General features: G+C 41.4%; 1 protein-coding gene across 2 annotated transcripts; it reads right to left on the bottom strand.

Annotated features, from left to right (window-relative positions):
- Positions 1 to 1,544: 1,544 nt before the first annotated feature.
- On the bottom strand, positions 1,545 to 13,720 carry SPRYD7 (SPRY domain containing 7). 2 transcript variants are annotated; one of them, XM_067563083.1, is made up of 5 exons: positions 13,482 to 13,718; positions 11,145 to 11,261; positions 9,743 to 9,909; positions 5,723 to 5,825; positions 1,545 to 2,577 (listed from the first exon to the last, which is right to left on the bottom strand). In XM_067563083.1, the coding sequence occupies exons 1-5, from the start codon at positions 13,585 to 13,587 to the stop codon at positions 2,480 to 2,482; spliced, it is 591 nt and encodes a 196-aa protein (XP_067419184.1). In that variant the 5' UTR covers positions 13,588 to 13,718; the 3' UTR covers positions 1,545 to 2,479. The 2 variants fall into 2 exon arrangements, with proteins under 2 accessions (XP_067419184.1, XP_067419185.1); XM_067563084.1 differs by lacking the exon at positions 11,145 to 11,261 and having other exon boundaries at positions 13,482 to 13,720.
- Positions 13,721 to 15,756: the final 2,036 nt, after the last annotated feature.

The following is a 15,756-nucleotide window of genomic DNA, read 5'->3' as shown; positions in this document are numbered from 1 at the left end:
AAACATGGGTGCAAACAATAATTAATGGAAAAGCCTTAACATTTGCAATTAAACCACCATGATTCTTTCTGGTTAACCCCTTTACTACTTGGTAAATATTTAGCTAACATTATTAAAAATTTATTATCAGAACAATTTTTAGAAGTGTCCGTACAGCCCATTTCACTGGACCAGGCTTGAAACTGGGAATGTCCTCCTAGTTATAGGTCTTCAACTGACATGTTGGCCAAGTCACTTAATCTTTGTGCCTGTTTCCTCACCTGTAAAATGGGTTAACAGTATCACCCACTTTTGCAAAGTACTTTAAAATTGTTAGCAAGTAAAAAGTTCACTCTATGTATTGACAGAGACACAAACAGCAAGTGCAACGTCTCCATTACTTCACGTAGTACTGAAGTGCATCTCAATGCGTTTGTCTACAACGAAATGAGCTGCTATTTTATAATAGGAAGAAAAGTTATATTTTACAATAGGATAGAGAAGTCACATCCCATTTAAAATAATGGCAAATCAGCAACTTTCTAAGCTGTAAGGGTAAGCTCTTAAATTTTTTTGGTCAATTTAACAGCTAATTTAAACACTTAAATTGATCAAAACATTTTAAAAGTAGAATTCCACAGTTATGAAGACAACTGTCTTCAAACAGGACCTGGATTCTCTGTCTTACTCTACATCAGACTCAGGATGGCAGCTTCCTGTATGTTAATTATTCTTTAATAAAATTAAAAACACATTTGTTTGTCCTTTTAAGTTAGATACAGTGATTATAATTTCTTTAAATACCTCTCCCTCCCCTCAAGAACATTAGCAACAGTTTATTTCTCAATCAAAGGCTTTCATTTTCCCCTTCCCATTCTTTCACATAGCACAAAGGACCACGGACATATCACTCAATAAATATCAAGAGGGGAAAATGGACACATTTCCCGCCCCATCCCAGACACAAAACCCCTCAGATATATTGATTTCTAGTTTCAAAAGTTGACAAGTTTGATTACAGAAATATCATGAGCTGTTTCAGTTGCTATATGGCACATGGTCGTGCCCAAAAAGAATGTTCAACATAGCCTTGAACTTGCCTCCAACAATGGCTAATATTACAAGTTTTCAGGGAAGAGCATTAACCCTCTCCATTCTCACCCAAATTCCCAAACAACCAAATGCTCCTAATCTTATACTATACTACTGAAGAGGCATCTTCCTCCAGATTTGAGCAGCTCTGCTTTATGGCATCTGTTGCTGTGTCAATTTCAGCATTGGGAGATCACAGTAAAGGAAAAGCTGGACGTTTGAGGCCAAGGAGTCTTTCAACAAATACAGTAAATTATGCAGTGAGAGGCTTAGAGAAAGTCAGCTGTATTTGAAAACTTCAGAATAAAAGAACCTCAACTATTTAAAGTCATCGCAGCATTCACTCATCATACAAGAGCATTAGTCCATGGACAGCCAAAATCATCTTACTAAAAGTTTTTAAAAACACACACACACATTAGAATCTACAGAAAGATTTTCTTTACAAAAATATGACTAGAAAGCATACTGCATACATGACAAGAGAAAATCACCTGATCCTTTATAGTTCTGGGAATCATGTGTTAGAACAGCATGTTAACCATTATTCATTTTATTACTGGTTCCAGAAAAAAACATTTAAATAAAATATTCCACAAAGAATAATCTGATTTACAGTTTAGATGTAAAGCTTCATCATAACCACCAACGTACCTTCCCTGCCATTGGTATACATCACAGCTGAACAATGTGTACCTACTTTGCCACCAGAGTAACACAGCATGATGGTCTTAATAAATACACCAGGTGTTTGGGTTTGCTTTTTTACATTCAACAAAGTAACAAAAAGTGCTCTATTTGTCACACTTAAAGCAAATGAAAAACTATGAAATGTATATAAATTCAATAGGAATATTAGCTGTTTAAGAACTAGAAATGGGTAAGTTACATGTTTCAAAAGAAAAAAACCAAGCTAGCTGCTAATCATATAATTAGTCATTGTGCAGAACAAGGACATTGCAATTCAAACAGACTAGTAGCACAGTGCTCTTTTGACAAGGTACATAACTTCTGAGTGGGAAGGAACCAGAAAAGTCACGAGACAACTATCTACCTCCGTAGCTTTATGGAAACATACTGTCATGTATAATAACTATTTCCTTTATAAAGCTCAAGTTGAAACCAGAAGTTCATTTAATACTGTCAATTATACCCTTTAGTTTCCATTTACATCAAATACAAATCAGAAAAAAACTGCCCCAAAACACTGATTTTCACATCACAAAACAGTTGTCAAAAACTACCACCTGTAACACAATTCTCTGGTGTTGCAATTAACATATTGGTTCTTCAGACAAGAGTCACAATAAAAATACAGATGTGCTTCTTACAGGTAACGTGAAGCTTTATTTCAGATGGCAAAAGCTTTGTAACAGTGTAGGGGTGCAAGTTTTCAGTATGAAGACATTCAGAAGATTTGCTGCTCAAAAAGTATTTTTTCAAACCCTGTTGGAGGAGTGTGATAAAATTCACTGAACTGACAATCCAAGATGGCACTGTCATCAACTGTAGGACAGAAGCAAAGAGAAAATAATTAAAGAAAGGCATTTATTTTGATTGCATATTACACCATATTTAATTGCATGTCCACAGTGACAATCACAAAGGATATTCTGCAATATGTCAGTAACATCAGTGCAATAAAGATGCGTAAAATCTCTGGTTAATCTGTAGAAAAGATCCTAGAACACACTCAAGCAAGCCAAATCATGTTTCTTTCCCACAGCATACTTTATTTTGCAAAGAACCCCACTGAAATCAATGGAAGTTTGCCATTGATTTTACCAGGAGCATTAGTAAGTCTTAAAGCCGCTCTCCTCAACTTCTAGGACCCACATTTTCCCTTCCACTACTTTGGAAACCAACAGATCAAAGGTGGTAGTGGCGAGACATAAAAAAGGAGCGTCTATAGCAGGCTTCCCTTTCCCTGGTTTGGGGTCAAGCCATTTGCTCGGGTTATGACATTGGAACCCTACTTGATTGTTATTTTTAGACATTTGGTTTTTAAAAATAAATCAGTATTTTTCAAAACAAGAATATTGCCATGAGACTTTCTGCCTAATTCTAGGTGGAGGATTAGAGGATTAAAATGGAAATTCTGACAAATGATTAACTGCACCAATACTTAATGAGCTGCTTTAGTGAAGTACAATACATAGTGTAGCACTGCTCATCAGAAAAATCAGATTAATTTAGTTAATGAGGCTTTAAAAGAAACATTCAGCTATGCTACACCCAAAACACCCCAATACAATACTTTGGTTGAGAATTTAGATATCCTGAAGTCAAGATACTCAGTTTTTAGCCTTAACTGAGCCCTTAAGTATTATCATGTATTGTTGTATGTGGTGTTAATTTTACACTTTAATATTTGTGCAGATGTGCCTGAAGTCTAGCTACTGAAGGAAGCAACTCTGAATTTGACTTAGGTTTTACATTCCCAAACATGGCATCATATACGTTCTTTATTGAGTTTATTTTAAAAATCTCTAAGATTCTGGTCTTGAAACATGGGTAAGTTAAATGGCTGAGAATAATTTCTCCTTTCATATGTCTATGAATAAGTAGCATTAAATTAAGGGTTTTATTACTTGAAACTTATAACCAGGAGGTGTCACCTGAACGCAATTTACAAATCATCAGGTCTTATAGCAATAAACCAATCCATTGTGAAACATGGAAATTCTTGGGAATTTATGTCAGTTCTAGAAAGATGATGACAGGACAGGGAGTCTGGCAATAAGAAGTTGCCTCACGCCCAGGCCTAAAACTTCAATGGCTAGGATTAGGCATGGAGACAGGAAGAGGATGATTTTAAAAAAGGTACAAAAGGCCTGGAGCCCAAGTCTCTGTTGCAGCAAGTGGAGTGTTTATGAAAGCCACCTACCCCTGAAGCCTAAAGTCTCTCCACTGTGTATGGAACTCTATTTCCAAAGCACAGGGAAGACGAGAGGGTTAGCTACCTAACAAAAGTCTGTTCTCCCATTCTTACAAGGTGGTGTTTGGCAGCTAGAATCCCAATAACATAATCCTCACAACTGTGGCAAGTATTTTATTCCTGTGTTTGCCACTATGTGTAATAATGCCACCACATGGTAAATGTAACACAAGATGACAATATGAAATAATCTTCACTAACAGTTTTAAAGGGGATAAATTGGCACCAAAATTTGTAGCATTGAGAGCTTCCAAAGCAAATCTAGATTGTTTCCTATTCAGAAAGTGTAACATTAAAAAAGTGTCTAGACAGACACAGCAATGTGCCAGCAGCTCATTATAAAATATATTAAATGACTAAGAAGCCTACCTACTTGGTACTATGGTCTTGTCACATCTCGCAAGCTAAGCAAGTTTGGGAAAGGTAGGTACTTGGAGGAAAGATTTACAAAAAGGTGTTATAACAAGAAGTAATATTTGATCAATGAGTGGTACTCTTCCCTCTCAGTACTGAACCAATCCCTCAGCAGGGTGAGATGAGGCACTGTGTAAGCAGAGGGGCAGTGTTTCAGATAAAACTATCAGAATTCCCACATAATTGGCAGTTGCAAAAAGTACCTTGAATTTTTACTGAGGCTGGTGACGTCAACGGGAGATACGCAAGTTTCAGTACGTAGGTTGTGTATCTCCCGTTGAATTGCTAACTTTCACTTACTGTGGCATCTTTACTGGGCTGTGTTAAAAGGAAACGCCCTCCCGTCGACGCAGCTTTACTCTTTTTTTTTTTTTTTGGGGGGGGGGGGAGAAGAGGGATTTACTGTGTCAACCAGAGAGCACTTCCGGGATCGATTGTGCGGGTCCCCACTGCCTGCTCAATCAATCCCCACCACATCAATCCATGGAGCCAGATGTAGTGCCCATAGTGTAGGCATACCCTAAGATAGGGTGTTAACTCACATGGTGGCCAAATTCCAACTCACAAAATTAATCATTCTTTCTTAAACTGCCTATGCAGATTGGAAATGGTATTTGTTTCCTGTTCAAAACTTGTGCTAATTTACGCTGTCAATGCAGTTGCCATGAATCACTGTAGAGATGGCTGCATTTTGAGAGGTGACATGATTTCTATACAACATTTGGTATCAATTTATTATAGTTGTGAAGTATTTTGAGGTGGAAGATGCTACCACATTAGTTTATATTTCTATAAAAATGGAAAATAATAAAATGTATACCCTATCCAAATTTGACATAAAATTCAAATGCTACTGCCTTAGTATTGCGTGAGCAAAAAGGGACATAAATACAAACTTCACAGAGAAATTGGATTAGACCATTTAACTGTGGGTGAGTCAGCAAAACCCTTGTGTAGCTTTATCTATACCTGATGATTTGACAGTACGTTTACATGGCACATTTTAACTGCAGTAATTCCCTAGCTGTCACGTGTAGACCCATTGTTGGTGGTCCACAAAGAGCTAGTTGTTGGTGTTCCTTGGTTCCAGCTACTAAACTGCACTGAAAACGAAATATATAGCGATGGTTTCCTAATACTACTTTTCCATATAACCAATTGCTGTAGTTGCCGCAAGGATACTATTTGATTGTGACTGGGACCACAGGTGGGCCTCATGATTGGGAGTTGGATAGGTGGTTTGAGACAATATGGCTATTAAGATTGACCATGCTGAAAACGTTTGAGAACCCAACTTACCATATACTACAGGATAGACGGTCCCTCTGATTCCTGAAGCTGGACAATGCATACTCTTTCCATTTAAATACACATTTAATTCTACATGATCATATGTAATACCCTATAAGGCAAAGTAGGGAATGTTAACATAAGATCATCAAGTTGATACATGTGAGAATCCTAACAACTATTCCCTTTTAAAGCTAGTCTAGCTGAACACAATGGGCCGTTTCTAACATGATGGCATAAACCAAAGTCTCCTAAAAGAGCTCACTAGACCATTTTCCTGGAAACTTAAAAAGTCAGTAATTAAGGGTTATATTTAATTATGTTTGCACTCACAAGCATGAAAAGTGCTTGCAGGCTTATCCAATCAGGGGACATCAGCAACAGTACCTGACTTATTTGATGAACAGCAGCTAACCAACACAGCTCAAATTGTGAATTTACAGAGATCAGGCAATTAGCAAAGTAATCCATTTGTTTCTTATTATCCTTAAAGTGTTTTAACTTCAGCTTTGCAGACTAAGTAGGTTGAGTGAGCCTTTAATGAGACTGAAACACAGCAAGATTCTCTCCCAAGAAAATCATCTCAGAAGAGGATTTTCTTTAAACTTCAGACACCAGGAATCTATGTACATGAAACCAGCAATTAAAAAAATATTGAAAAAGTTGGTATTAGAAACACTGTAATCTTATCACTTCCCTGTACTTAAGAAAATACATTTCTAATAATGTTAATAAAGTAGTAGAACCCTTTAAATAGACAGAGCCATTTAAAAATATTTTAGGAGTGCTGAGAAGTGAGAGGAAGCATGGTCCATCCAGATTCCTAAGTCTCTCTCACTCATTCAACTGTCTTTCCAACAATTTTTTTTCTCCCTATCCTCAGTCTAATTGCCTCTCCCTTTCCTAAAGCATACCCTAGCTTGGCTGAAAATGCAACTCCTTTATCCCAATACGTTTGCTACAAATCTTCCTCTGAGGCTGCTAGGGCCACTCTCTGGTGATGTGTGGTTGATTAGCAGGCATGCTCCCTAGGTACAACCTCCTCTGGATCTCCTGTGCATTCTGGGACATCTTTGAGGAGGGAAGCCCATCCACAAAGAGCTTGGGATCTCAATGGTGACAGCCTCCTTTCAGGTTTATAGGCAAATTCAGCAACCTTAGTAGTGGGTAACAATGAAGCAGTATTGTGATGAGGTATATAAAACTCATTTTGTTACAGCCATAAAGGGGTTAAGGGACAGAGTAACTACCTTCCCAGCTGTGGCTAATTGGCTGACCTGCAACACTTGGAATAAGAGACTTCAGCAACCCAGGCAGACGACTACCCTCCATGAGCAGCAAACTGGCAGAAAGCCACCCAAGGAGCTGGATCAGAAATCCCTTGAGGACTGGGATGAGACAGCTGGGGAAAACCCGCTAGCCTCAATGTTCCTCCTGCATACCACGAGTTAGAGAAAGACCAGATTCTCTATGGGTCTGCTGTCAGGCTCAGGAGGAAGACTGCATAAGGACCTGAAGATAATGGGAGCTGAACTGAAAAGCTAGAAGAGCTTAAAGGGCCAGTGTATTTCTGTTGAACGCAAGGGCAGGTGAGCGGGTATGAACCCCTTCACATCTACCTCACTTCTCCAGGAAAGATGGGGGTGGGGAGTGGGAGATCCATGAAAGAAAGAGATAGTCGAGGAGAAGGGAGGAATATTTGAACCTGAACAGCACTTTCCTTTATCCATTACCCCCTAAAAAGTATTGGAACGGAATTCTGTTCCAACTATGGCCATGCTAGTGATGCGGATTAGAAGAGACAGAGAGAACACAAGGCCCTACTGGGTCAGACCAGTGGTCCATCTATCCCGTATCCCATCTTCCGACAGTGGCCAATGCCTGGTGCTTTAGAGGGAATGAATAGAACAGGTAATCATCAAGTGATCCATCCCACTGGCCATTCCCAGTCTCTGGCAAAGAGCAATCCCTGCCTACTGTGGCTAATTGCCATTGATGGACCTATCCTCCATGAACGTATCTAGTTCTTTTTGAACCCCATTACTGTCTTGGCATTCAGAACATCCTCTGGCAAAGAGTTCCACAGGTTGATTGTGTGTTGTGTGATGAAATACTTCCTTTTGTTCCTTTTAAACCTGCTGCCTATTAATTTCATTGGGTGACCTCTAGTTTGTGTTATGAGAAGGAGTAAATAACACTTCCTTATTTACTTTCTCCACACCAGTCATGATTTTATAGACCTCTTATGTACCCCCTTAGTCATCTCTTTTCCAAGCTGGAAAGTCCCAGTCTTATCAATCTCTCGTCATATGGAAGCTTTTCCATACCCCTGATCATTTTAGTTGCCCTTTTCTGTACCTTTTCCAATTCCATTACGTCTTTTTTGAGATGAGGCGACCACATCTGCACGTAGTGTTAAAGATGTGGGCGTACCATGGATTTATAAAGAGGCAATACAATATTTTCTATCTTATTATCTATCCCTTTCTTAATGACTCCCAACATTCTGTTCCCTTTTTTGACTGACGCTGCACATTGAGTGGATATTTTCAGAGAACCATCGACAATGACTCCAAGATCTCTTTCTTGAGTGATAACAGCTAATTTAGACCCCATCATTTTATATGCATAGCTGGGATTATGTTTTCCAGTGTGCATTACTGGCATTTATCAACATTGAATTTCATCTGCCATTTTGTTGCCCAGTCACCCAGTGTTGTGAGATCCCTTTAACTCTCCGCAGTCTGTTTTGGACTTCACTATCTTGAGCAGTTTAATATCATTTGCAATTTTCGCCACCCCACAGTTTATCCTTTTTTCCAGATCATTTATGAATATGTCGAACAGCTGTGGTCCCAGTACAGACCCCTGGGGGACACCACTATTTATCTCTCTCCATTGTGAAAACTGACCATTTATTCCTACCCTTAATTTCCTATCTTTTAGTCAGTTACTGATCCAGGAGAGGCGCTTATTTTGCTTAGAACCTTTAGTGAGGGACCTTGTCAAAGACTTTCTGAAAATTTACACTATATCCACTGGATCACCCTTGTCCCCATGCTTCTTGACCTCCTCAAATAATTCTAGTAGATTGGTGAGGCATGATTTCCCTTTACGAAAACCATGTTGACTCTTCCCCAACAAATCATATTCATCTATGTGTCTGTCAGTCTGATAATTCTGTTTTTTACTGTCATTTCAACCAATTTGCCTGGTACCAAAGTTAGGTTTACCAGCTTATAATTGCCAGGATTGCCTGTGGGGCTTTTAAAAATTGGCATTACATTACCAGTCATCTGGTACAGAAACTGATTTAAATGATAGGTTACAAACCACAATTAGTAGTTCTGCAACTTCACATTTGAGTTCCTTCAGAACTCTTGGGTGGATACCATCCAGTCCTGGTGACTTATTACTGTCTAATTCATCAATTTGTTCCAAAACCTCCTCCAATGATACCTCAATCTGGGACAGTTCCTCAGATTTGTTACCTCCCCTCACATCCTCAGCCGTGAAGACTGATGCAAAGAATTCAGTTTCTCTGCAGTAACCATATCTTCCTTGAGTGCTCCTTTAGCACTCACGGAACATGCCTAACTTAGAGTGCATTATTGGCACAAGACCTGATAAATACATAACTGTGTTTTACTAAATGATTACAATTCTGAAGGGTTACATTCTTCTGTAACGTATTTCGGTAAGAAATACTAAAAATATTAATTTAATAAGCCTACATATTTTACAAGTCAATAACTACTGAATATTACCTCCAGATGCACTGTATGCATATTAAATTAATAGGTTTAATCCTTTTATCAGATATTGACTTTTCAGGACTTCAAGAAAATTCTGTGTTTAATTTTCTTGTTTGCATGGAAAAGTAGCCTTTAAGAAGGGTTCGCTGTATTCCCTTTAGTCTTGCATCAGTGCTGACCACAAAATCTGCTTTGGAAAAATCAAAGCAGCATCTAGTGCAAGCTATTCAAACACAGCAACAAACTTACATTAACAAGAACTTAGGAAACTCACCACAATGTCACCCTCCTGCGGAAGGCTGTTTGCTGGCAGCCTGTTCTTCTCCTCGTTGTTGTGGTAGAGCGCTCCATCATTTCTTATCACTAAACTATGCACATCTCGACCAAGTGGAATCTGATTCAAATTTGCTTTCTGGGTTGCAACTCCAATACCCCAAACCCCTGAAAATATGATAATATTCTGTGAAAATTGTTGTTTCTTTTGAAATCTCAGAGAGCAAGGGATATATTCCAAGTGTGTGCCACCATGACAGCAATATCACAAGTGAATTTTTATTTGAAAAACACCAGCAATTGCATCCAATAGGCTGAAACAGACTTACAGCATGTTTTAGAAGGATATTTTTATTTCAGTGTTTTTCTTTTATTACCCATCAATATAAAAGTTGTGGGGTAAGAGTTTTACCCCTCGTTCTGGTCCAGTTATTTTGTAAAATGGCTAGAGCAGCAGTTCTCGCTGGGGGAGGATTCCTGGGGCAAAGGAACTGCAGAAAATAACCAAAAGGATGTCTCTGTGACCCCCTTGCAAGCCTTGGCATAGGAGGCATGTCAGGGGGCAGGGCCACACAGCATACAGATTCTGGAGATTTCAGGCAATGTAGCAGCCCACAGGACAGCACAGTGCTGTCTAAAAAACACTAGGGGATGCTTCAGTCCCTGGAACAGCCCAGAACTGGGAGGATACAAAGGTGGCTTTAAATAACTTTAAGCCCATTACCCTGGAGCTGCAAGTTCTGTGCTGCGTCTCTAAGCACAAAATCATTCCCACAATGGCCCACATGAAGCTAAAGGAGAAAAATCTGTATATTTACTAAAATAGCAAATAAATGTAGACAGACAGCTGCAAACATTACTGGATAAACTGCACCATTAAAAAAGTACGAGAGCATTTACACAGTATTTTACGTGCTTATAACAGTATAAACATTAATGAATTTAACAGAAAGTAATTCTAATTCATGCTTATTGAAAAAACATATACACAAGGGTGTTCAAAACATGCATCTGACGAAGTGGGTTTCTGCCCACAAAAGTTTATGCCCAAATAAATTTGTTAGTCTTTAAGATGCCACAGAACTCTTGTTGTTTTGCTGAAAACAGACTAACACAGCTACCCCCTGGAACTGAAAACATGATTGTGTTTTAATACTGGCAACTATCATACTTTCACTTACCATTTTTTAATAAATCAAAGCAGCAAAACAGAAAAATGACAAACCTTTCTTACAAAATGACACCTTAGCTTCTTACAAAAGTTTCTGATATTTGTAGTGTTATTTCTTACTTTAGTAGTCCAAAGATTAAGTGCTTTTAATTACCAAAGATGCAGATGCTTTGCCTGTTTGTAGTCATATCAAATACCAATCTAAAATTGAAAATTATTTTTACTAACTAACCTGTGGATTGGATTTTAAACTCAAAATAGCTCTTGTTCTGATGCAAAGGTGCATTGGCTAAGCAGCCCCCTGTGCCACATATTCTTCTGCCATTTTTGACAATGACGACATCTGTTCCTGCACACACAAAATTTTTAAAAAAAAATTTGACATTTGTGTAAGTTTGGAGACATCCACTAAAAACCCTAAACAAGAATTATTTTCTCTTTCAACCACAAGTGAGAACTCCATTAGTCAATGAGAATTAGGTAGATATGCAATGCTTTCAAGTAAAGAACGGATGTGTTTATAGGCTAGCTCATCTTCAGCTAGAGTTAATCTATTTAAAATCTATATTCTTTAATTTCTCCTCTCAGGCTTAAAGGCAACATGTTTATTACAACCTTCCTCAAATACCCCAGCAGCATAGCTTACAATCATTTAATTGGAAAGACACTCACTATGAGAAAGGGAATCAGGTCTCAGGCCGTTCTCTAAACCACCCCCTTTTCTTGGTCTGGAACTGAAGGACAAGCACATGCAGTAGAAGGCTTTTCATGAGTTGTGGTCACCAAGAATGAATCAATAAGTAAGATTCCTCTTAAGGGTTTGGTTGCAAGGTTCCTTTAAAAAGGTACCTGCTAGCACACAGAACATAACACTAATCTCTGCTAAATTCCACACTCTCCCGTGAAAGGTGTCAGCTAGGAAGCTCTATAAGCATAGGCACAGACAAGACAGAGTGTTCTCAAAAGCCAGTCCAATAATTTCTGAAGTCGTCTGGATGTTTTGTAGCCAAGAAGATTTTTAGATCTTTGCTTAGCAAGGAGTAGGCCTTTCTAAATTGATTTGTTGCAATGCCCTTTACGAAGGACCACTCCACCTTTTTCTTCACACAAAAGTTGTACTGCTTTAACTATATTAGTATATTAGTATAGTTAAAGCAGCAAACACATCCTTGTGTGAACATAGTTATACCAGTATGAAAGTGCTTATACTGGTATAGTTTATTCCCGTATGGGAAGGGTAATAGGTTTTATGGGTTTAAGGCACCTTTATCAATATGTCAGTAAAAAAAATGTATATATATTCACACCCTAACCAATATAATTATACTAGTAGAGCAGATCGGTTTGTAGTCCAGGCTTCAGAAATGAAAGCGAGAGCAGAATACCGCTGCCTGGTTATTTAGCAACAATTTCATGCTGGGATCATATTACACCAGTACTTCAGAGACTACACGGAATTCCAATTACATTCCAAATGAAATGTAAGGTGTTGTTTTTGACCTATATGGCCTTTTATTAGGCTCTCTGTGTCTCAGAGATCACTTCTTTTTGTGCCATAACATTACAACTATACAACTAAAAATCAATTCAGACCTTAAGCTCCTTGTCATTGTCATCTGTCAATAATGACTGTCATTTGTCATATATTTGTATAGTGCCTAGCATAACGCTGATGGCCTTTAGGTGCTATTGCAATAGAAATGTAAAATAATAATAAATGCTCAGGCTGAATATCCCCAGAACAGCACATCTGGGGACAGGGCATTCCCAGTGGAAGCCCATCAACTCTGGATTTTGCTGCCCTGTCCATCTGACAGACCCTGAGTCTGGTGACCTGTGGCATACTGTGAAACCTAATTATTCAGCCAGGCTTCTTCTTTATCGGGGTCATCTGAGTGAGGACGGCGGCCCTCGTGGTTTGGGGGGGGGGGGGGTGTTGAATTCTTCTGAATGTCATTTTCTGGCCCTGTGAATCCCTATGACGTATGTTTGTAAAATGTTGTCATGCACATGGAACCAAAGAGCTCCGACAGGCACAATACACTAACTGAAAAAACAAAATACAAATGGTAAGATTCAAAGCACAGGGACCTTGTCTTTTAGTTATCTGCGAAGCAGTTCACCCCTCCAATTAACGGCAATCATCACGGAGCTACGGTGCTACCCGACCACTCACATCTCACAGAAATAAACCCAGGCTGCAGCTGCTGTAGGGAAAACTGCAGGAGCGAGCGGCGCCGCTGTGAGGCAGCGGGGTGCGGCAGCCTGGGGAGAACGGGGCGATGGCGGAATTCAGCTGGAGCCGGAGAGAAAACAGGACGAACGGCCCCACCCGGAGCCGGGGGGTGGGGACTGGCGGCTAACCCGGCTCAGCGTGGAACAGCCCGGCCGGGCCGAGAACTTCAGCGGGATCAAAACCGGGGACAGCACGCAGCGCCCCCGAGCCAGCGCCCAGGGGACCGGGCCCGGACCCGGCCCGACTCCAGGGAGACCCGACCCCGGCGCTCGCGGCCCCAGCGGCGGGAGGGTTCCCGACGGTCCGCGGCGGGGCGGGGCGCGCGCCCCTTACCCATGTGCTGCGTGTCCAGCTGCACCGCAGGCATCTCCTTCAGCGGGATGTGCCCGGCGCCGCCCTCCCCGCACCAGCGCAGGCAGCAGAACACCGAGGCCGCCATGGCTCCCGAGTCCCCACAGAACAGAGCGACCGAGCCGCCGCGGGAGTGCCTGGGCCGGGCCTGGCGGTGGCGGTTCGCACGCGCAGCGAGGACGGAGGCGGCTGGCCGGCCAGAGAGCGGCCGGCCAGCCCGGGCCTAGGGAAGGAGGACGACGCGCCGCGCCCCCTGCAGGCTGGGAGGACTCGGCGCGCGCGGAGCTCGGTGCTCGGCCGGCGGCGGCGGGAGATGCAGGCCGCATTCGGCGGGAAGGGGGCGGGAGGGGAAGCTGTGTCAGCCTGCAGCCTGGCCAGAGGAGGGCGTGGGTGGGACTGGGACGGAACAAAGTGCAGACCAAAGGACCCACCCTGAGAGGAGCCAAGCCCGAGGAGCTCAGAGCCAGGCATGTTCAGTGCAGGGCTGGAAAGGTTCACAATGCCCCCCCCCAACATCCATATACACACACACAGCTGGAAAGGTTGGGCCCCAGATGATCACAGCTGGGGCCACTTCACTGTAGGAGCAGGAGGGAGCTTGAAGTGAAGGGGGTTAGCTTGGCTGGTGTTTTCCATACCCTCCTTCACAGCCAGCATCTCATGGGGTCACAGTCACAAGCATTTGACCCAGTGGTGTGGGGTGCTGAGCACTCTCACCCGCCCCAGGGCACTCTGGGCACAGGGCATCTTGCAAGAGGTGCTTTCAACACCTTGTGGGATCTTCCCAGTGACACCAAAGCATTGTAGGGTAACATTCATTCTATCATGTATCTGATACTGAGCAATGGCCTGAGTTACAGCTGTATTTCTATAGGGGATGGGTAATTTTATGACTAATAAGAACTGTAGTGATACATTCTAAAATGGGCTAATCAAATCTCATGCTTCAGAACAGGAGAGGGTCAGGAAGGAATGTCTCTGCAAATGTATAGAATTGCGCCATTGACCAGATGAGATATTTTTCACCCTTTGAACGATCAAGCATTGGCCTCTGCTTGGAGAAAGGTCTGATCTAGTATGGCAACTTCTAGGTAATATCCTATGTACTGTTGATGATCAGGAATACCAGGAGTTGTGAAGAACTCCAGGTAAAGTTGCCAACAATGCCCCATCTATTTGCTTCTTGCTCAACCGTCTCCTGGTCTTTCTTCACTGTGCCCCCTTCATATGGACTGATCTCCCACTTCTGGTCTACCAAGTCACTATGCTCTTATTCACATTCCTCCATATGACACACTTCTGCGATGCCCACAAGAAGTGACACAGGAATCATCATTACTTAAAAAGAAAACCTTTGAATTGAATAATCTAGAAATATACATAATCACATAATCTTATTAGTATAATCCTTGTCCTTCCTCACCAAAACTTGAGACTGTTGCTCCTAGTTCTGTCATCTATGCTAGCTCCCTCCTCCCTGGAACTCCCTTTCAGGTAGTTAAAGGCTGCTATCAAATCCCCCCTCATTCTTTGCTTCTGCAGACTAAACAAGCCTAGTTCCCTCAGCCTCTCCTCATAAATCATGTGCTCAAGCCTTCTAATAATTTTCATTGCCCTCTGCTAGACTCTTTCCAATTTGTTCACATTCTTTCTGTAGTAAGGGGTGCAAAACTGGACACAATACTCCAAATGTGGCCTCACCAGTGTGAAATAGAGGGGAATAATCACTTCCCTCCATCTGCTGGCAATGCTCCTACTAATGTAGCCCAATATGCTGTAAGTCTTCTTCGCAATAAAGTAATACTGCTGACTCATATCCAGCTTCTTGTCCACTGTAACCCCCAGGTCCTTTTCTGTAGAACTGCTCCCCAGCCAGTCGGCCCCCAGTCTGTAGCAGTGCATGGGATTTTTCCGTCCTAAGTGCAGGATTCTGCACTTCTCCTTGTTGAACCTCACCCGATTTCTTTTGGCCCAATCCTCCAATTTGTCTTGGTAATTCTACCTGTCCCTACCCTCCAGCGTATCTACTGCTCCCCCCAGCTTACTGTCATCTGCAAACTTGCTGAGGATGCAATCCACCCCATCCTCCAGATCATTAATGTTGATCTAAACAGGCCCGAGGACTGACCACTGGGGTACTCTAATTGTTACCAGCTGCCAACTAGACATCAAGCCATTAATCACTACCTGTTGAGCCTGATGATCTAGCCAGCTTTCTATCCACCTTATATAGTCCATTCATCCAAACCATACTTGT

Source organism: Emydura macquarii, unplaced genomic scaffold (assembly GCF_026122565.2).
Source record: "Emydura macquarii macquarii isolate MOO-44397 ecotype Brisbane River unplaced genomic scaffold, CSIRO-AGI_Emac_v2 contig_2473, whole genome shotgun sequence".
Lineage (NCBI taxonomy): Eukaryota > Metazoa > Chordata > Testudines > Chelidae > Emydura > Emydura macquarii.
Note: the sequence above shows the minus strand (reverse complement) of the source record. Positions and strands in the feature narration are given on the sequence as shown.